Genomic DNA, 23,563 nt, shown 5'->3' on the forward strand with positions numbered 1-23,563 from the left:
CTTCCTCTGAGGAACAGAGGGAAGCTACTGTAATGTTAAAAAAACACCGACTGCAAGCTGTGCAACTGCTTCTTCTTGTACAAATCCAACCCAACACAATGTGATATCTCTAGGGATCATGTTAGATTCCTTAGACATCCTATCATTCCTTAAATCTTAAGTTATTCATACTCTCTATCCTGTAAGCAGATATTAGCACTTTTGTTTGTGTACACATACACACAGACTTACACACACGCAGAAACACACATGCACACACATCGCAGAACCAATTTCCGAAACGTGACAAGAACACTAGTGAATGATTAATTATAGTGTGTGGCCATGCTATTAATAACATCTGTTTTCTGTTTCTATAGAACTAAAACCACAAGTGGTGTTGCAGGCCTTTTTTTTGCATCAAAAGTTTCTGCACATTCCACCATGCCCATCTTATTAGGAAAGTCAGATCTTCAGTTTCCCCAGGCTAGTAAGTTCGCTTCTGATCTACATTCTATGAGTATTTCATTTAAAGGTTTAATTGATGAATGATTTTTACTTTTAGAGATCTAAGAACCCTTATAGCTGAAACAAATCTAATGACCAGACAAATTTATGAGCCAATATTCGTCTATCGATGGGGTGTGGCCTGGTGGTTCAACATGGCGGACGCGCCTTAGAGAAGCTCCCGTAGCCAATGTAATCCTGCATTAATCCTGTCATAGTTATACACCTGTTTTTAATTTGAACCCTCTTCGCCTCTTGGAGATGCCTCGGGGCTACTGGGGCACCCTTCTGGTACACCGATCTATGCCTCTGGGTGGCCGCAACTGCAGATAAGCTGGGACACGGTGCATCGGCCTGGATGTGACTGGTGTGCCGGAGCAAGTGGAGTGCTGCTGAGCGATTTGCCGAGCGTCCGGATGACACACAGAGCCGCCCCCTACCGAGGCGGACGCGTGTGACCTCCCCGGGGACTGCGGCATACACATGTCTGGAGGCGCAACTCTCTGATGTCCCCATCGGCGCCTTAGCAGGATCTCAGCGGCCATCTTGGGCCGCGGCGTAGATGTGGTCTGGTGGATTCGGGGCCCAGCTTGCGCCACATGACTTTGGCTGAGGTCTCCTGGCAGAGGCCGCGCTGCTGCAGAATTAGTTGCCTGGGGGGTCTTGTGGGCACCCAGTGACCTTGCGGGCATCTACACCAACAATGCTGCATTGTTGGCGGCTATCACCCAGTCCAGGGAAGTGCTGGAAGCTAGGATTGGTGCGGTGGGTTCGGACGTCATGCTGCTTCGGCAAGACCTTCGTAATGCGGTACAGAGGATTACCGAATCAGAATTGCGGATCTCGACAACAGAGGATGCGGTGAGCATTCTTGGAAAATGTCCAGTCTGGAGACACTTACGCTGGGTCTGGCGGCGAGAGTGAAGGATGCGGAAGGCGTGCCTGTAGGAACAACCTCTGCTTAGTGTAGTTTCCCAAGGGCTGCGAGAATAACAATGTGGCCGACTTCCTTACCAAATGGCTTACAGATTGGCTCCCGGCTGACTCTTTGTCCGCATGCTTTATAATTGAGCATGCACACCGTGCTCTACTGCAGAGACCGCCGTCAGTCATTATCGGCTGATTCCTTAACTAAGTTAGAGACGTTATTATACAGCACGCCAGGCTGAAGGGTCCCGTTAACAACCGAGGAGATTCAAAGGGCCCTGACCAACATGTGCTTGGGCAAGGCGACGGGCCCGAACGGAAATCCCTGTGTGTTTTATAAAAAAGTACCAGTCTCAACTGATGGCTCGGTATTTAGTGGTGCTCAATTCAGATGTGGATAGGGGACACCTCCCACCTGATTGGCGCCACGCGGAAATAGTGATTTTTTAACTACACACCTTATATCGACCGATATCTCTGCTTAACGTTGAGGCAAAACTCCTAGCCAAAATCACTGGTAATTGCATCGTCCCACACATTGCAGGGTTAATTCATCCAGACCAAGCCAGTTTTATGCCCGGCCGTGCCACCCGACACAATATTCATTGTGCACATAACGCGATTGCCTCGGTGGATTGGCTGGATGAACCAGCAGCGCTCCTCCTTGCCGATATTGACAAGGCCTTTAATTCCCTTAGCTGGACCTACCTCTTCGCACTTCTGAGTCGTCTCAATATCGGCCCGACTAATTAAATATATCCGCCTCTTATATACGGACATTAACGCTTCGGTTTGGGTCGCGGACTCGACCTCGCAGTCCTTCCCTATTGGAAGGGGTACCCGACAGGGATGTCCTCTGTCTCACTATCTCTTCACACTCACCATGGAGCTGCTCGCAGCTTGGGTGAGAATTGATGCCCAAGTCTATGGCTTTGAGTGGTCACTGGAAGTCTCTGACCGCAGAGCGTTGTAAGCATACAATGTATTATTTTTCTTAACAAAATCTAATAAATCCGGCCCGCGGCTGCTCAGGAAAATTAACATTTTTGGTGAAACTTCTAGTCTTTATATGAACGCTTGTAAATCCTTCCTGAGGCCTTTACATGGGGGAGACCAGCTGGGAGTACGGACGCGCGAAGTTACGTTGGTCCCAGACAGGTTTAAGTATCTCGGGATGTTCCTATTGGCCTCCCAGTCCGTCTTATGGGACAAGAATTTGGCCCCCTTGTTGACAAGGTCAAAGAGCAAGTGCGCTCCTGGTCACATTCGCTCTTTTTGGTAGATCCACCATCTTCAAAATGGTTTCCTTGCCTCGTCTCCTTTACCAACTCCAGGACCACCCCTATAATACCCACCTGGTTCAGACAACTAAATGCCATCCTTGGTTACTTCCTCTGGGGCGGTGGTTCCGCGCGCATAGCATTAAGAACTTGTTTCCAATCTACATACTGTGGGGGAATTGCGACTCAATGGGCCCGATTCACAGAACTAACTTAAGACAAAATCCTAAACTTACTACCATTTTGGTATTCACAGAAGGCACTTACTCATTTTGGTATTCACAGAAGGCAATTACTCATTTCGGTATTCACAGAAGTTAGGAGTCCTAACTTTAGGACTCCTAAATGCATTCTGTGAATACCGAAAGTCTTAAAATTAGGATTTATCTCAGTTTAGTAGTAGTATAGTTAGGACTTCTAACTTTAGGACTCCTAAATGCCTTCTGTGAATACCGAAAGTCTTAAAATTAGGATTTTTCTAAATTTAGTAGTAGTAAAGTTAGGACTCCTAACTTTAGGACTCCTAAATGCCTTCTGTGAATACTGAAAGCCTTAAAATTAGGATTTTTCTCAGTTTAGTAGTAGTAAAGTTAGTAGTCCTAACTTTAGGACTCCTAAACTGAGAAAAATCCTAATTTTAAGACTTTCGGTATTCACAGAAGGCATTTAGGTGTCCTAAAGTTAGGACTCCTAACTTCTGTGAATACCGAAGTGAGTAAGTGTCTTCTGTGAATACCAAAATGAGTAAGTGCCTTCTGTGAATACGAAAATGGCAGTAAGTTTAGGATTTTGTCTTAAGTTAGTTCTGTGAATCGGGCCCCAGATGTCCAAGCTTACCATGTCACTTCACACCTTCTTATCTTAAATGACTGGTGGTATGGTGACAGACGTGACCCTGCTTATGCGTTGAGCACTGGTTAATGGATACTAAATCATTACATACAATCCTATACTCAGGTCCGACATTTAAAAACGTCGCCACCCACAACCAGGACGGTCTTCGTGACATGGCAACAGGCGCTGCGCAGGATGGGATGGTGGGGCAGGCTGACTAAGGAATCTCCTCTTTGGCACAATGGTCTATTACCACAACTGTCTGGGCTGCAGGGATTTGCAGGCTTGGATGCCATTGGCATCTTAACGATTGGGGCGGTCTTCATGGTCTGACCCTGAAATCCTTCCAGGAGCTACAAACCGAATTTGTATGCCCAGGTTGCAATTCTACAGATACCTTCAATTTCGCCATGCATCCATCCCCAAGCACGCCAGGATACCATTCCTGATTTTAACCCCATCGAGGGGCCATGGTCTTTATGGGAGGAATTAGCGCACACAAAATTACCCCAATATACTGCACATGAGTGACCAATAGCCACACTACACTAACAAAAACTAGAGACACCTGGAAAAAAGATCTTGAACCAATAGATGAGGACGACTGGGTTGAGGCGCTTGAGTCCCAGCGCGGTGCAGCCATAGCTGCGCGCCTCCGTCTAATACAATCCAAATATCTCCATCGGTATAATTTACCTGCCCCAGGCTCTGACAAGCGGGAATGATCGAATTCCCCCTCTGCCTGTGCTGCAGAACCACAGAGGGCACTCTCTTACACACGGTGTGGCAGTACACTGTGCTGCCGAGGTTTTGGCGTAGGGTGAGGTGTTGGGTTGGGACATTCCACAGTCGCCAGGTTTGGCTATGCTCCATATCACGGCGGGGATTGGGGCAATACATATAAACACCATTTGTTATTCCTAGGACTCATGTTGGCCAAGCGAGACATTGCCAGGACATGGAAGGCTGCCTCCCCGCCATCTGTGGGGGCTTGCAAATGGGGTCTTGATTTCTCCATGGGGTTAGGAATACCAATCTTCAAGGCTTACTATTGGGGTCTTTATTTAGAACCTATCCGCCTATATTCAATTATGAGGACCTGCCTTGAGGATCAGATGATGAGCGACAAACTTGAATATAACTATGCCTTTATTCAACTAGGGCGTTTAGAGTTTCTGTATGGCGATCTACATATCGACACTGTGGCACTGATGTTCATTGTTTTAATTTTAGTTTTAATTCACAATTGTCACAATTGATTATTGTGAATGTTGACATCATTATCATTACCATGTTTGCTATGCTACTAGTAACCCTGGTTTCTCCAGGGTTCTTGTGTCTGCCAACAATAACATTTGTTGTGAAAAAAAAGATTTGTCTATCGAAGACAAACCTACTAAATGGTAGCCACCAAAAACTGTTCACGCTGGAAGAAATGTGATCATAACTGAGGATATGTTCTAGAATTCTAGAAGCAGAATCTTGTGTTTTCTTGAGCATATTAGTGTTTTTTTTAAAGCCCCAAATACAGTTTTTTTCCATTCATCTGATTTAGCTTTCATATTTGCGTTTGCTAGGGTTCCAGCAATCATACACACGGTCTTACCTGTTTTAAGCCCGAGTTATTTTTACATCTATCTCTGCTTTGGTGGCACTCAAATGGCTCACAGGCCTCCTGTATAGATACCACTTTTTCTATACTTTTTACCTAGGAGATATTTTGATTTGGTCTGAAAGCAAACAAGATGAGGTCTAGTGAAGATAATGATAGATAATCAACTGATCTGTATGAACAGTTTTTCCTGTGATTGATGGATACTCCTTTCTATCAGATGTATTTTTGTGAATGACAGTTTAGTTTTCAGGCACTAAGAAATTGAATAAAGTCGCAGATGCTGGTGAGAGCCATTCTTCTGTGATACATAGGTGGTCTAGAGAGGGAGCTGTAATGAGTATGTTCTGTATTTGCGTAAAGATGTCTGAGTTACCACATGAGAAAGAAACAAGAGCTGTGAGTGCTACTCTCAGGAGGTTTAGTTTGGGATAATGCCTGCTAACAGGTAATATCATGGGTTTATCTTGGGAGACAAAAAACTTATATCAGACACTCAGAATGACATCCCATGTACAGTGGCTGCTATTAGGTAATGGTGGCGGGGAGGGTGTGGAATTTGTTTTTTAAAGAAAACTTGATTGGTGGTCACCGTCGCCAGCCGCCGCCTCCCCTCAAGTCAGAACCAGGAAGCACACAGCCTCCCAGAATGCCCTGATCAATCACAACGCTGCCTTACAGCAGCGTTGTGATTGGCCTGAGCGCCATGGTTTGAAGGTCCGAGAGGTACTGGGAGGCTGTGCATGTTCTCCACCTAGGCTGTACAATACAGCCTGTGGAGAACATGCAAAGTGTGCATGATGGTTTGGCCGGCCTGAGACGGCCAGCCAAACCACCATGCACACTTACGGTGCAGCCACCACTCCTCCTCCCTCTACGTCAGGGCAGCCCTGCCCGCCCCGCCCTACCAACCTGGCTGCAGTGCAACTGCAATATTCAAAATAAAATAATAATAAAGTTCCGTTATTATCATTTTAGTTTTCCTTTCCATTGCTTTAAAGCAGTGGAGCGATGCTCCTCTGCCTTAGAAGAGGAGCTGCTCTACCCATGTATTAGGAGAAAATTACCATGAGTGAGACTCCTGGTGCCAGGACTCTGGTAGATGTTATACTTGTGGCACCAGAAGTCAGGTTCTAGAGTCAGGCACTTGCACTGAGTCCCTGGGCACCAGGAGTCACACTTGAGATATAAATGCCACCATCCCTCAGATTTCATTTCTGCTTCTCTGTGTTCTCTCATGCTTTGCCCTGGTCCAAACATTTGTTGTGGATTGCAAGAAAACCCTACTGCCCATGCCTTGCTGTTTTTGGAAAACTGCTTTCAGAGAAGAACAAGGAAGTACAGTCCAAATGTGACAGCTAAGTCAGGCTCCTCCTTAGATGTCTGCCCACTGAGAATAGTGGCCGACCTCTCTAATTTGCTTGGCCCTTCGATCTTTTCCCTGTTTACTCTATCTTTTAACACAGGAAAAATCACATCGGATTCGAAGGCAGCTCAGATCAGACCTATACAAAAAAATACCAATCTGAAATTGAATTTAGCCAATTATCAAACCATTTCCTTGCTCTACCTACTGGGGAGTTTACTAGAAAAACACATAAATAAGCAACTTATAACATATCTGGAGACTAATAACATTTTAGACCCATCACAGTCTGGTTTTAGACCATCACATTGCACAGAGACAGCACTGACAGATTTTCTTTCCAATAGTACCTAAATGGTGATTCTGGGTTCCTATAAGTCTCGTCTCAAGACAATGGATAGGGGTGTTCCCGAGGGCTCATGTCTTAGCCTAACGCTCTTTAACATTTACATGGCCACCCAAGCCAAGATTGTCAGAGCCTTTCGTTTTGAGATCATATCTTATGCCAATGATACTCAGATTTTAATTACTCCAGATAACAACTTGGCCAGAACCAAAGAATCCCTTTCTGCTGGGATGAAGGTTATCACCATCTGGATGACCGAGAACTGTCTCCCGTTAAATCCCGCAAAAACAGAGATTATGCTGTTTGGGAAAGCCCAACAGCTTTGGAATCCAGATTGGTGGACCCAGAACTTGGCACAGCCCCTCCTCCTAAACTATTAGTTAAAAACTTGGGAGTCCGGTTAGTTCAATCTCTCACTATGAGAGATCAGGTTGTATCCATCGTAGGCTCATGCTTCCAAATGATGTGGCTTCTGAGAAGTACCATCCCTGGACTACCACCTACAGCAAGGAAAACTTTAGTCCAGGCGCTGGTGATCAGCCGTTTGGATTATGGGAATGCGCTCTAGGCCTCAGCAAACGAGTCGCTATTATTCAACCTTCAGGTGGTGCAGAACACAGCTGCATGCCTGATCTGTAACTTCCCTTCTAGAGCAGCCTCTTCCCCTCTTCTTCATGCCCTACACTGGCTACCGGTTAAAAACAGAATTGTTTTTAAAATTTGCTGCTTAACTTATAATGCTCTTTATGGAAATGGATCCTCCTGTAATGTGTTCTTACTGTCTCTGGAAGTGTCTCTTCTTCCTTCTCTTCTTCCTCCATCACTTCTGCTTTAGCCTCTGCGATCAGCTCCCTCAGAGGGTGGTTATCAGATGCATTTGCAACAAATGGATGCTGTTTAAGAAAATCAGATTTGCGGGTATGGTCACAAAACATGTAAAGTTATTATTTCACTCATTTTGATTCTACTGAAAATTTCACTTGAAAATATAAGCGCTCCTTACCGAACCCAAGTCTTATGCTTTTGAGTGTCCACACATTGGCAGAATTTTCCACTAACTCTTTTGGGTCTCTATAGATTTCTTAGCAACCGTCCAAGAGGAATCCTCGACTTCAAAATATTAATCTTTTTATTGATCAAACTCAAGGTTCACAAATGCAACCCAAGCAGCACAACATGATTAGCAATTTCCCCTGACCTGTCTTTCATGTGTTTTTGCATCGTAGGATTTGTTCACCATTTTAATATGACTGAGGGTGTCCAATATTTACAGTTCTATGTCTAAAAGACATCACTTACATACTATTTATTAGGTATGAGTTTAATCTTTTACACGCCAAGTGCCCTCTTGCTGTTTACTTGTAGTCTATAATATTATTCTAAAGGGCACAATTATATGATACCTGAATGCGTTATATCTACTCTTATCACTGAACTACTCTTAAAGTGCATGTGTAGAGATGTACCCCTATCATTCCATGGGGCTTATTTATGCGAGCCCCGTGTCACCTTTCCACCACGTAAAGTGGGAGCTCAATCTGATTTATGAAGCCACGCAAAGCCACCCTGCGTGGCTTTGAGTGGCCTCATTATTCTTGAGTTTGGAAATGCAGTGCAAATCGCTGTGTTGCAGTACTCTACACCCGGGATGCATTACAGTGGGTTTTCCTATGCAAAAACCATGGATTTTGGTGCTGCCCCAGATTTACAAAATCATGTGAAGCTAGGGAAGCACCAAATCTGTACGCCTCCCGAGGTGAGACGTGACTAGGAAAAATATGTTTATTTCTTCTCTTTTATTCCTCTTTCTATGTGTGCTGAATTCTACAGCACACATAGAAAGAGGAAAACACCTGTTAGAAGTGTTTTTGTGCAGGAAGGTGTCCCTGCATGCAACAGACACACCCTTGCACCAATTGTCTATGTATTCCGTTTATGCTCGGCTGCACAGGGAGAAAGGACAGGAATGCACCCTATTGGATAAATACAGTGTGTTCCTGCCCTTTTAGTTTGGTGTAAGGCAGTGCAGCAGATGCCTTGTTGCACTGCCCTACGCCAAAAATCTCATAAATGAGTGCCCACATGTTTTGCCTGCTTTTTGTACTGGGTGTTGCCAGCATATGTGACACCCTAATGCCTGTGGGCTGGTGTAATGTAACTTCTGTAGAATAAATAAACATATGTTCTTACTATCCATGTAAGATTAGTACTTTCTTTACCAAACTGTAAAGGTATGTGTATCTTTCACTGAAATTGATGAACTTGAAATTAGTTTTGGTGAGATTTTATTTCTAAATAATACTTTTCTATATGCTATAATGTCTGCCTTAAATTTAGTTAGTCAGCCACACAAAATCCTGGATAGTAGTGACATTAATAGAAGTTATAAGCAGTAGCGGCAGCTACTGGAGGGGTGTGGTGGGCGGGATGAGGTGGGAAAGAAAAAAAAGGATTTACCTGGAACGGCTGGCTGCTGCCTCTCTTCTGTCCTCTTCCTTCTTCCTGTCTCTAGTCCTGGCCGGCAGCAGGACGCACCCAGGTTCCCCTGAGACAATCACAACACTTCAATGCAGCATTGTGATTGGTCTAGGCACCTTGGTTTGGGGCTTAGACGGGACAAGGAGCCTGTGCATGTTCCTCATGAGGCTGTGTAATGCAGCCTGGTGGGGAACATGAAAAATGTGCATGACTGTTTGGCCGGCCCAAGAGGGCCGGCCAAACAGTCATGCACACTTAGGGAGTACAAACCACTCCCTCTGGCCAGTCCCACCCCTCCACTGGCTGCAATATGAAAATACGTTATCATTTTATTTTTCCTTTTGAGTAGTGGGGCGATGCTCCTCCACCTTAGGGGAGGAGCCGCCACTGGCTATAAAGCCTTCTCGAGACCTTAACTGACCAAACTTCAAGAATGGGGAGTGCAACCTGGGAAGGTCTATCAGCCAACAGAAGACAGAGTAGATGAGTGGTTTTAGCACTGCATGATGGAATTTCCTTGTGCTCTGATCCATTTACTGCCTTTCCTTCGAAGTGGGATTTAAGGCATAAGGAACAGCGAGAACGGCTGCTAGACAAAGAGATCTGACAGTTTCAATTTGCGAGTAAACAAAACGTGCTTCAAATGAGATCTCTCTAGATTTGATGATGCCACAATTTGTGTTGGCCAACTTAGGGAAATAAATTAGACTGATATCTATTGTGTCTTGAAATTTCTTCTAATGAGATTAAAGGCTAATTTTACAGATGCCAAACTGGGTATGCAATCTTTGCAGTGCCATATGGAATTAAGAAAATATATCTGACCTCCCTGTACCATGAAGCTGAGAAGAGCTGTTTTCAAGTGCTCCCAGATTCCCTGCTGGACAGAACTTTTCCACCAGAACTAATGCTGTCAATTTCATGATTAAGTCTCAAGGGCAGCAGAGTTCTCTGATTGCTGCCTGCTGTTGCCGTCCAAGTGCCAAGATGCATGTGTGGTCTGAAAGGTGTGAAGCCCTGGAAGAACAGGGAATTCAGTAACTTCCTGTGGATGCACTTTCTGACTGAGAGCATGCCTGTCCTAAATCCACGTGCCTGGCCGTGTACCCCAGAAGCATAAGAAACTCTAGCTACTCACAAATTGGGTGGTGCTTGGCTTGATAAGACAAACACCCTAAAGATATTGAACAGATACCAGAATTTCAAACCCTGTACAATTCCACTGAGTATTCTAAACCTTTATTTTTTCATTTGGACAAAGGTTTATCAACAAAGCCTTCTCCTCAGCCAATCTGACTTTTTGAAGACATCACTAAATTTGTGGCGGCAATCATCAGTGGAGAGAGCTAATCTCCATGAGTACTTCTGAGGATCAAGGTACCTTTTTCCACCTGTCAATTACCCTGATTCCAAACCAGCCTTGCCAATTTATGGCTGTGCCTAATGCTTTCCCAGTGTGCCCCTAAAGAACTAGATCAATACATTTTAGTCAGGTACAAAGGAGGAATAATTAGACTGTACTTAAATGATAATGTATGTATGTTAAGTGTTGTATGTATTCATAAAACACTTAGGTCCTAACTATTAATCAGGATTACAAAATGTATGGGAATTGCCACACAAAGGGATTTCCCACCATGGATTTTGACAGAGAAAACTGTAAAGTTTAAAGTTTTTACCCTTTGAACAGCGACCACACATGGTATTACTGTCTTATCACCAATTCCAAAATGTAGAACTAGGAATGAGGCTGTGATACTGCACCGAGTAAATACTGGACCCTGGGATACTGGTATTTATCAGGTGCAGTATATGCAGCACACAGACTGAGCTTGCCTAATAGCAGAAACATTCTAAGACAATAATAATAAAGTAAAGTCATTGTGTTTATTATGCTACCCTAGGAGACACACCCTTCACTATTGTAAGTAAAATTTAAAAATAAGATGTTGCAAGATAAAACTAATTATATATCACTATGAGTCTAAAATCTGCAAAAACATCAGGATTGCTAGCTCAAAACACAGAAAACAGTACACACAGTTTGTAGATTGCACCAAGATAACAATAGGAAGTTATAGAAATAAAGACCTATTAAAATAACACAGTAAGCAAATTAAACAAAAAAATAGACACCATTAGGTGATTACAAAGAATACGAAGAGGCATGACAAATGTCCGTGTAATACCTAAGGCTACATAAAGTACTACACAAAAAGTGTCTGCTTAGTGAGAGAGAGAACAGACTAAGACCCACGTCATAGCCTCATAGCATGTAAACGCCCTCCCTCCAACCCTCACTACATCTTGACTCACCTTTAGCAGCTCTCTGGCAGACCAACGGCAAGTTGCCATCTTGGTCAGGCACTTCCGTAGGAAGTCACTGAAATCTTCTGACCTAAGAGACACCCAGAAGCACAGATGAAGGTTTTAAGTGTGAGATTTTACACCGTACACCAAGCATATGGGCCCCAAACAGCCAGACTCCAAAGAACAGCATTGAACATCATTCCTTTCTCTGTGCAACAGGCTGTTACTGTTGTTTCCCAGTCTCTAATAGTCAATGAGACTTTTTAACTGCATTGTAATTTCTTTATGATGTATTTATTTTAATTTTAAAAGTTTCAGAAAGCGCGAACATGACCCATGCGGGTATCTGAGCGCTTTACACATGTTCAGAAAGCAAATGTCTTTTCCCCTTCCGTTCACTAGCCTGGCATGGTCTGCCAACTAAATAAATTGATTTATTAAAAACGTATGTACATATTATAGGGTATATATTACAACCCACGGTGACATGACAAGCGTAGGCATTCGGAAAAGAGTCTCTTCTAAGGGTTAAGAAACAGAGGGTTCTCACTCATCTGCTTAGTTACTTCCTCTACTTTTTATCCCTCTCCTTTCTTTTCCTTATGCTTTTCTTGTTTATACCTTCTACATTGTCCTCTTACTCCGAATTTACATTTCCCTTCAGTGCCTCATTTTTCTTTATTTTCACCCCACTATTTCTTCTACTTTGTCATAATTGTATTACTCATTTCTTTCATTGCTCTTTCTTATTTATTTTTTGGTTCTATCCATTACAAGTTTTCATGCGTTTATTCTACAACGATCTAAATTATACGTTGTCTCACTTGTTGCTAAATGTTAACTTTCGCTTATATTGTTGCCTAATGTTGTTTCTTTTTGGTTATTATGACTGATAATGTTCGTATTGTTTCATGGAACGTTATGGTATTACGCAACCCTATCAAGAAACAGAGGGTTCTCCCCCATTTGTCTAGGCTGTAATGTAAAATAGCAATGCTTCAAGAGACTCATCTTACTGAAACTGACATTAATTCTCTTAAAAGGCAATGGCTGGGCCATGTTTTTTGCTCCCCGTCCAAAGAGAGAAAGAATGGAGTGATTACCTTATTTCATAAATCTCTTTATCTTGTTGTGGAGAGGGAGGAGAGGGATGCTGATGGCAGATGGCTCCTTTAACATCTTAATTTAAATGGCTCCCCTATCTCCCTTCTTCACATTTATGGCCCTACTGACGTTGATGTAAAATTTTGGAAAGATATGTCTCAGACCCTTCACTCATGTCCTAACACCAATTCACTGGTGGGAGGGGATTGCAATCAGATCATGGACCCTTTCACGGATCAGAAATCCAATGCTAGGTACACTCTCAACAAAATGCAGAAAACCTTCACGACAGCAATTAATTCGAGGGGTTTGATTGACTCTTGGAGAATATCTCATCCGGACACGTTAGAATACACTTTCTATTCCCCTACTCACAAATCCTCCTCTAGAATAGATTACATTTTTTGAGTCCTCATCTCCTTCCTAATTTAACTCATACCGATATCGGGTCCATTCTTATTTCCGATCACGCTCCAGTTTTGATTAGATTGGATATCCCCTCTGAATCCTCCATATCGCGCAGATGGCGCTTTAATAATTATTTACTCAAAGATCAGAAGTTTTCAGAGCGTTTTAAAGAGATCATGCCAGATTTCTTCATTAGGAACGCTTCCCCGGATATCCCTTTTCCCACTGTATGGGATGCCTTTAAGGCAACAGCTAGAGGATTTATCATAGACTATGTTGCGGTGAAAAAGAAACAGTGTAGAATCAATTCAGCTTCTTTGTTAGCCTCTATTAAACATCTCAAACACGCCTACTTTACTTCCAATAATGAGGATACCTTAAAAAAGTGAATCCAAGCTGAGTTATCTTTAAACAGGAAATCAACTGAGGAGGCTTCAGGCACTTTACTCAAGGTTATCTCTAAATTTTATGGGGGTCGTAACAGTGCCGGCAAACTATTGGCGAATTATTTAAAGGTGAAATCCCAACGTTCTAAGGTAGTTAAAATTACTGATAGTGGTGGTGTTGAACATTTCCAGGACGATGAAATATTAAATTGTTTTACAGATTTTTACAAGACATTATACACTCCGAAATCCTCTCCTTCTGAAGAGGCATTAGACTCCTTTTTTGATGCACTCCCTCCACGTTCCCCCTCGCTTCCTGATTGCTCCATCTTAGAAGGGGATCTTTCCCTCTCTGAACTTAAGTCCGCCCTAGCCCAAATACCAAAGGATAAATCCCCTGGCCCGGATGGTTTCACTGCTGAATTTTATTCTTGTTTCTCCCAATTTTTACTTTCTCATCTTTTATCTCTATTCCAACATTTTGTGTCTTTAAATGAGGCTCGTGGTTCTTTTCTTGAAGCTATGATTTGTCTAATTCCTAAGAAAGGCAAAGATCCTTCTTTTTGTGCTAATTATCGCCCTATTTCTTTAAGTAATTTAGACTGTAAGATTTTCGCTAAGATCCTTGCTCTTCGTATTAATAATGTTATTCCCGACTTTTTTTTATTTTTATTTTTTATATTTTTATTGATAGCCTTCAACACAAATAAATGTACATTGGCATTGAACAAGTCAGTAGTCAGACCATTGGTTTGTGCACAATCATACAGAATTCAACTTCACGGTACATTAACATAACGGTATTGTGGGGCCCCTCTCTGGTCTTTAGTTTTACCATGTGTTTTCATAGCGGTTCTTAATCTACTATTGATCAACTGTAGTCTCTCAGTCACTCACTTCTGACTCTGAGGTAGCTTTTGGGGGGTCACATATATTCCCTCTGTAAGTATTCCATCCTCCCCATATCTGGGTCCATTTTTTTGGGCAGCCTCTATGTACATATACTGTTTTTTCAACAACCATTGTGGTATCCATATCTCTACACCATTGGGGAAGGGTAGGGGGCTGTCTGGATCCCCATCTTTGAGCTATGTTTCGCTTTGCCAACATCAGCTATTCCCGACTTAATAGGTTATGAACAAACAGGGTTTGTTAAGGGCAGAACGATTGTCGACAATTCTAGATCCTTTTTTAACATTATACATCGAAAGCTTTCAACCGTGTCCATTGGCTTTTTATGATGCGTGCTCTTAAGTGCCATGGATTCGGCCCTGTTATTTTATCCCTTATTAGTTTGTTGTATTCTTCCCCTACCATTTCGGTCTTTGTAATTATTTTACTCTCCAACGAGGCACTCGATGAGGTTGTCCCCTGTCCCCTTTGCTTTTCATTTTGTCTCTTGAACCTTTTCTTCACTCTCTTAGGAATTCTCCTGCTTTTCGAGGTTTTACTCATAAATCTCTTAAGGTTAAGTTCACTGCTTACGCCGATGATATTTTGTTATATGTGTCTGATCCTTCTACATGCTTACCCGCCTTTATTAATCTTTTGTCTTCATATGCCGCTGTTTCTGGATACAAGTTACATTTTTCCAAGTCTGAAATTCTTCCGCTAAACAAACATTGTCCTATAAGTATGTTTGAAGGGATGGACTTTAAATGGAACACTAACTGCATTACTTGTTTAGGGAATAAGTATTCTTCTTCAATTGCTAAAACGGTTCAACTTAACTTGGATGAAGTTATATCAAAACTTTCTGATATGGCCGATAAATGGTCCCAGTTATTTTTGTCCTGGTGGGGTAGGTTAGATACCTCCAAAATGATGATGCTTCCTGTGGTTAATTTTTACCTTTCCATGTTACCAGTTCGACTCCCTTCAAAGTTTTTTAAGAATCTAAATAGTATCTTGAGCAGATTCCTCTGGAATAATCGGAATGCTTGTATCTCTCTTTCTGCTTTGTCTGCTCCTAAAGACAGAGGTGGGGTTAATTTTCCCAACTTTCGCCAATATCATTCCTCATTCCTAATTCGACAAGTTTTGCCCTATCTTTCCTCTTCAGATGACCCTCCGTTATCACTATGGTTTAAAGTGGAGGAATCCCTTATTCATCCATTCCGCTTCTCCTTGTTAGCTCACCTTGCTCACCCTCCTCGCTCGTTTAAATCTCCTACCATTCCATGTCTTATATCTACTTTGTATCCAATTCTTCTTAAATCGCGTTCTCCACTTCAGCTATTCCTGGATTCTTCTATCTGGCATAACAAAAAATTAAAATTTCGAATCGTACTATCTTCTGGAAAAACTGGATTATCAAAGGGATTATACTGGTTAAACATTTAGGGCCTCATGTAGGTAAATAAATTTTACCGGTTCATAAATACCGAGCCGTACCGAATCGGTAAATTAGAACCGGTAAGTTATATGTAGGTAAAAATTCGGTAACAGTTACCGATTCGGTAACATTCGGTAAATACGAATCGGAATTCACCGAATCGGTAAATACCGAGGTGGTATCCACCGAATCGGTAAATACCGAGGTGGTATTTAGCGAATCGGAAAATACCGAGGATACTACCACCTTCCCTCAACTAAGTAGCCAATATCATAATCATGTCATTATAGAAGGTCTCTCAGGCTTGAATAGGGGACCCCATACCTCAAAGATCAGCTTAGTGAAATCACATCACAGGAGCATCAGGAGTCTCCTCGCAGGAAGGCTCGTCTTCGGTCTGAATAATAAACATGATGTCTGAGATATGAAAAGCACCAACTGTCAGGTATGTGCAGCTGCGCGTGTGCCATGGCTAAATCGTGGGTCGAACAACCTAGAGTGGAAAACATGCATTGTGTAAAATTCCAGACTGTGTGTCACAGCATGTACAGACCAAGGTCGCTGCGCAGAGCTTGGGATGGGAACAACAGAATGCACTCGTCGGAAGGAAGTCTCGAGTCAGCAGTTTATTCAAGAAAGAACATGTAAACGCAGTGTCGTGTGCAAAGACACAAATATGGCTACATAACATTCAACGTGGTTATGCCAACTGAACAATGCATGTACGTATTCAGGGAGAACTCACTACACGCCCCCTTGAGCGAAGCAATATGTAATAGGCAAGAAAAGAGAGAACGCAGAGTTCAGTTTCGTCAGAGCAGAACAGGGCGTAACCAATGCAGCGCCAAAGTCCTACAGTCCAATTAATTGCAGCATGCAATTCCAAAAAACACAATGCAAGTATAGTAAAAAACTCAAGCAGACCATCAGGAAGAGAATAACGAGAAATAAAAGAAATAAATGTTGCGCCAGGGTGCTGTCCAGTAGCACAGGCGCAATGGACGACAATCCAGTTAATCCATGAATGTATAGGCAGCATATGTGGCCACGGCTTCCAACAAGCAATCGTTTTCAGGGCCACTAAAAGTCTCAGCCATCCAATTGAGTAAAGAAAAGGAACATACGTGTTCTCCTACCAACGGAGCCTCTAGCACAATCAGAGGGCACCCGGAATGTTCCTCCAAATAGCTCATGGACAAGAAGTCGTAGGCTGCCGCTGAGATGTCCCAATTACCCAGGATACCATGCGCCGCTCCACACGCCATGATCCGGACACCAGAACAGGACAACTCGTGAGACACTAAGGGCCGCATCAGTCGATCGAAATCCGGCACCGGAGACACCATGTTGGTCAAGCACAAATCCAGAGGCCATTCAAAGGGACAATCCAGGCAGTGTAATACAGGTTGTACGCAGGTGAAGTAGGAATACCTGAAGGATAATCCATAAGCCAGGCTCAAAGTCGCCAATGGCAAAGTACCATAGAAGTCAAGCATCCTATCACGAAGAAGATGCAGACGGGACAGGTGCTCGTGTGGCACAGTAGGAGCAGCCATTCCGTAGTATGAAAAGTAAAAGCAGCACACCTGCCACCAGCGCCAGAAGCAGCGGAACACCTCCAAAGATGCTCGAGAACAGTGAATGAACAAATGCCGGAATTACACCAAAAATAGTTTGGAAAGAGGTCACGAGACCCGAGCCCCACATGTTAAAAAAAATTGAGCCAGGCCGGTCGTGGACGAGGCATTGATAATACTTTGGATCAAAGAGCCGAAATGCAGGGGGAGGTCAGTATTCAGAGGCGCCTGTTCCTCAGTGCGCGTAGTAGCAACGTGAAGGACAAATATTTCACGAGAGGAAGTCAAAGGCACCTCTTTGTGGGACAATGGCGCTCTATTCTGCTCAACTTGTTGGACTCTGCTTTCAAGGTTGGAATCGAAGGCCAGATGGAAACATCCCGCCGCCCATGCGGGGGTGGAAAAAGAACAGTATTGCAGCAGACAACTTCATGCGAGACAGTTATGTACGGGATTACCACTCACATCCCGCAGCAAACTTCATTAATCATAATTAAATGAATACCGTTTGCAAGCACAGTGAAAGAAGGTGTAATCACAGGCACTGGGATACCTCGTAGGACGCACGCCAAAATCGGGGCTTGTACATTGCATGCGCCGTGTACTTGCATGTGCCTATTGTCTCATGTATGAATCCTAGAAGTGAGAGTGCTAGAGCTAATATCTATAACGGCTTAGGCCTTCTCCATGTTTGCTTGGTCAATAGCTCTCAGTCTGGAAGCCGCCTCACTGTGCGACAACTTGCAGACCTCGTTGTAAATAGCATACGCGCACCTTTTGGTTCTGCCACCCACGGGACCATTCACAACATCATTCCATTCGGTATGCACATTGATGGAGTGGGTGGACTTCCTGATCCTGTAGATGTGCTCTGTGTCAGCTGGTGGACAGAGTGGGATGTGTGTCCCATCAATGCAGCCAATATAATGGTGGAAGAAATTCCTGAAGGAACGGGACAGGCAACTCTGGGATACACCACCCACCGCAGCTGTCACCACCTGAGAAATGCCGGATGCCAGCAGATGTGGGCTGCAGAGCACCTGCACATGTGGGGGTATGGCGTGCGCCCTTCTTATTGGCTGGTCCAGGAGTGGGTGCGGGTCCCTGATTGAGTCCATGATGGTTTCGGGGTGTAGCCTGTACCTCTCATGTATCTCTGCATCAGTCAGCTGGAATGGTGTGATGCGCTGTCTGTGGATGCGTTCCTTCCGTCGCCAAACCCTCAGTCCTGCTGCCTGTAGACGTAGGCGCCTTGCAATGACGTACATAGCTGCCAGGGTGTCCACGCTGTTGCATTTTGGGATTGCTTAGCTGCACTGTTGTTGGTTACCACCTGCTTTCAATCCGTGTTAATTACCGACTCTTATTTACCGATTTTCTTGGATTTCTTAATTACCGAGTGCTCCTACATGTCATTTTAACTTTTTACTACTTCATATTTACCACTTCATATTTACCGATTCGTTAATTATGTATTCGGTAAATATGAATCGGTATTTTAGCATTCGGTAACTATGAATCGGTATTTACCGCCTCATATTTACCGAACAGTGGTTTTTGGACTCCTACATCTCACTTGTCTGAATACCGGTCGGTAACGGCATATTTACCGAAAATCGGCCGTTACCGACCGGTATTTCGCTACCTACATGAGGCCCTTATTGCATAATGAACAGCTTTTATCTTTTCATGAACTTCAATCTAAATATAAGTTACTTGTCACGTCTTTTTCTAAATTTGATTCTTTGAGAATATTCGTCCTTCAACATCTCTCTCTTCTCTCTGATACATCTTCCTCTTCACTTGACTCTCCTATTCAATCGTTACCTACTTCCCCTTTAGTTTGGGCCTCTCATATTTACAAATTCTTATTTTTTCCTCTATCTACTCGACCCAAAAGCAAGATCGAACTTTTATGGGAAACGGATTTGCAACATATTATTTCCAAACATACATAGAACTCTATTTGGGCTCGCATTCATCACACTTCATGTAATGCTAGTACCACTCAAACACTTTATTATTTTTTATCAGAGACTATTTTTCACCCCTTTAGCGCTTTCCAAATTTAGCCATGACCTATCTCCCAATTGTTGGTCTTGTAAAAATACTCCTGGCACATATCTACATTCCTTTTTTCTTTGCCCCAACATTTCCATTTTTTGGACAAAAGTTTGCAAGTCACTTGCCTCTATTTGCTCCACAAATTTCCCTTTTGATATTCATTCCATATTTTTGGGTAGTAATTCTATACGCTGGTTGGGTGCTCGTAAAATTGGCTAATTTATAGATTTATCTATTGCCATTGCCTTTCAGGTTATAACTTCAAATTAGAAGGATGCCTCCAAAGTCTCTTTTTCTGCCTGGTGGAATCTTTTATGTCACCATCATAGGCTAGATAGAGCTTTGGTAACAACTTCTCAGCAGCTTATACGTAAGGAGACCTTCTGGTCTCCCCTCACTAATTATATTTCTTCCTCTGCATTTCATGCCAAAGACAATTATAATAATAATCCATATTTGTAAAGCGCGAACACTCACCCGTAAGGGTCTCTAGGCGCTGGGGGCCGTCGGGAAGATTAAGCAAGCTATTGCCCAGAGTCACATGGTGCTGGGCTAATCTGTCGCCGGCGCCGGGGATCGAATCGGGATCCCCAGATTCCAGAGTCAGTCGCCCTGGCCGCGGCACCACACCTCTTCCTCGACCCAATAATTTTGCTTTTCAGCCGCCATGAGTGCTGCGCTCACTCTTTTCTGTTTTTCTTTACAATGTTCATTCTCTTTGATTGTTTTTTATGCTAATTAAGTTTTATATGATATTAATCATTGGAAAGTTTTACCAGTTTCTCTGATAAGATTGCTGATACATCTCTCTTTCATCTCTCTTCTTTTTTTCCCTTTTTCTCTCTCTTCTCCCCTTTTCTTCTCCTCTTCTTTCCTCACTCTTCCCTTTCTCTCTTTGAAACTTAAAAGCAAAAAATGCTCATTGTATTATGGTACTATATGATTTCATCTTCCTCTTATATTGGTTTTTATTCTCACAGCTGTATGATGTATTAGGTTTTTCATCATTTGATTCTTACTTTTTATTCCTTGTTTATTCTATGGATTTGTATTTCATGCTCCTTTTTATATTACTGTACCATACTTTCTCTATCTTTTTCAATAAAGCTTTCTAAACTAAAAAAAAAACATGAATTATGTATTCTTTATTCACGCTTTACATTTATACTTCAAGATATATTTGCATATGTAAACATATACTCTTTTGCTTATTTTTTGCAGCTCTTTTAAAGTTACACTGTGCATATATAACCATGTATTCGAAGTACACGTTGAAGGCTTAACTAAAGTTAGCTTGACTACAGGCCTCAATTGAAATGAATTTAACTCGCTATTTACCAGTAGCTGTTCTTTTTCTTGCAAGTTTATTATTTTATTAGCTTATTGTCTGCATTTAATGACTGATAGAGAGGCCTGAGAGACATTTGGCAGTTAACATGGAGAAACAATGGTGGAAAGGAGCTTTCTGTTCATTGTGTACCAGAATGGCAAGATGTTCAAGGCTGAGAACGGCAGCCTCAGTTCGATGCGTTGGGAATTCAGAGCTATGTTGCAAATGCACTCGAATGGTGCTCTGATTGGTTCCTGGTGTTGTGAGGGAGATGAGATGTTTTTGGATCTCCTGTTACTCTTATATTGCTGTTTCCAAAGTTTGAGTTAGGAGAGATTCCCGTTAGACTTAGAGAGTTGCAGACCTACATGCTTGCCCTATTCTTGCAAGTGTGAAGCTTAACGATAAACACTTATTTATTTTTCTTTAGACTTCTACTGGAGTCTGATCATGCTGACAACGTTTTCTTCTATGCTTCCGACTTAAGACACCCTGGATAGATGATACCTGATCAATGTTTAGAGTTGAGAAGGGAAGTTTATTTTGAGGAACACCTGTTCACTTGTATTTGTTATTGTATAGTTGTGACTGTCACAATTGTGTATCTCATTCTTCAAGTATCATCCATCTGAGATATTTCACTTTGTCCATTGTACAAATGTACTTATGAATTTGCATTTGGCTTTCATATTTACTGGACTGATTGGTGATCCAAATAAAACTCTTTAATCATATTTAGTGATTCCTGGTCCCTATTGAGGTGCCACATGGATTTCAGAAGTTAAATTGTATTGTTGATGTTTTCTTCCTTTCAGTGCTTTATGTCAGCTATCAAAGGTTAATATGACCAATCAGGGCCAGCTTTAGCGCTGGTGGCGCAATGTGCAACAGTCTTTTTTGGCGCCCCCTCCCCCCATTGATCTACTACTTGGATTCCCTCATTACCACGTAGCAAAAGCGCCCTTCATCTCTCTACAGGTCCTCTCTCACATATATTTCAGTTATTTTTAAACACTGGTAAAGGCAGCTTTACTAATCAACTTAGCTATCCATATAGAATAAAGATCTGTTCTTTGCAGCAGGCATATTAACACTTTGCGCTAGTATATGGTGAGTCAAAACTGCCACTAGACAAAACTCCGATCTCTCTCTCTAGCAGCAACATTAATCACAAGAGTTATCTTGGCATTTTTATAGCTGCCTGAAAGCTGGACACACATGGAACTCTGCGGCAGGTGCTTTTAAATCTTAAGTTATTGCTAAACACAGCGGCCCCATCCTGAAGTCAGTGCCCCCCCTTCCAGGTCAGCGCCCAGTGTAGCTGCATCAGTTACACTGCCCTAAAGCCGGCCCTTCGACCAATGGGGAGAATCTTAGACGACTCGAGAATGATATTACGTTAGAAGGCCCAGTACGCTCCAGCACATGCAAAGCAGGATAGATGTGCATGAAACTAAGAGTTTACAGTGTTCACAAGTGTGTAGACTATGTAATAGAAGGGGAAACGTTGCAAGGGTGGGCAAAGGAAGTTGCACCAAATGTTCTGGGAAAAGTGTTTCTTGTGTGGAAGAAATATCTGACAAGGCGAGTGAGTAGTTGGGAGTTTGTTTTGAAAGCAGAGGTGGAAATGATTGTAATGTAAGAACTGGGGAAACCCTGTTCTTGAATGTGTTGGTTGATCCTATCTAAATGAGAATGTTGACTGATTCTGGGGTACATTACATATTGATGGCCAAGATATTTTCCCAGAAGTGTGTTGACAGGATGTGGACATCAGACTAGATGGGTATGAGGAGAACATGTGGATAAGTAAGAGTTATGTTTATTAGGATGGAGACAACAGAGGGATTTGGGGATGTAGCTGAACCCAAGTCATTACAGCAAGTGAGGTTTAAATGTTGTGGCTGGTAAATATGAAACATGGGGCAAGATGGAACCTCATTTGTTCGTAAGAGGAGCTAGGGCATTTCTGTAAGGAGGACAAAACAGAGGAGATAGAATCACTAGAGAAGTCGGCCCCTGTGATACTTGCCAAGAAATCTAATTGTTTGCTAAAGAAGTGTGCAGGCTTAATGGATCAAGTTGCGTGTATCTCGGTAGATCAACATATCTTAGACAAAAGTGGTGAGATGCTGACCAGGCTGGGTGGTGCACTGCACTGGTATATTCAACTTTATAATATTTTATTGTTTAACTAAATAAGACCATAGACTTCTTTTATCACTTCAGAAGAAGCACATATGCTCAAACATTTGCTTTTCTGTTTGAAAAGTGCCTTTGGAGTGTTCCAGTTAACCATACACCAGTTGTTCAGGCAAGTGAAAAATATGACATTCTTCCACAATTACAGGGCAGCTGTGAGTGGAGTGGATAATATAGGACACTACAGTGATTTGATGAGGAGGGAGAGTGAAGGATAGCTCATTGGAAAACATAGCTTTTGTTACTAGTCCAATTGATAAGAAACAACTTTTTCTGTTTCTGGGTTTGAGGAACACTTTGCTAAGTTTATAGGTCAGAGCCATTATAAACGTTATGATAGAAACCTGAAATTTTTGTGTCACTGTTATGACAGATAAGGTCTCCTGCTGGACCTTGGAGGGTGTGTGCCCTTGCCTCCATTTCCCTGTAGCAAGTTTCTGTCAGGTTTCTATTTTTGCCTCAGCACACACGATGATCATGAATGGGCGCTGATGGACTCCTGTGAGATAGTATAAGAC

At 42.7% G+C, this 23,563-nt stretch overlaps 1 protein-coding gene across 1 annotated transcript in view; it reads right to left on the reverse strand.

Annotated features, from left to right (window-relative positions):
- LOC146784215 (uncharacterized) overlaps positions 1 to 23,563 on the reverse strand; it is a 205,315-nt gene that overhangs the window by 77,194 nt on the left and 104,558 nt on the right. Inside the window, exons 7-8 of the mRNA XM_085634359.1 lie at positions 11,646 to 11,727; positions 7,631 to 7,744 (exon numbers count right to left, since the gene is read on the reverse strand). Coding sequence (XP_085490485.1) covers positions 7,631 to 7,744; positions 11,646 to 11,727 — 196 coding nt within the window. The remainder of the gene's footprint in view (positions 1 to 7,630; positions 7,745 to 11,645; positions 11,728 to 23,563) is intronic.

The sequence above is a fragment of the Triturus cristatus genome, chromosome 11, assembly GCF_964204655.1.
Source record: "Triturus cristatus chromosome 11, aTriCri1.1, whole genome shotgun sequence".
In the NCBI taxonomy this organism is placed as follows: Eukaryota; Metazoa; Chordata; class Amphibia; order Caudata; family Salamandridae; genus Triturus; species Triturus cristatus.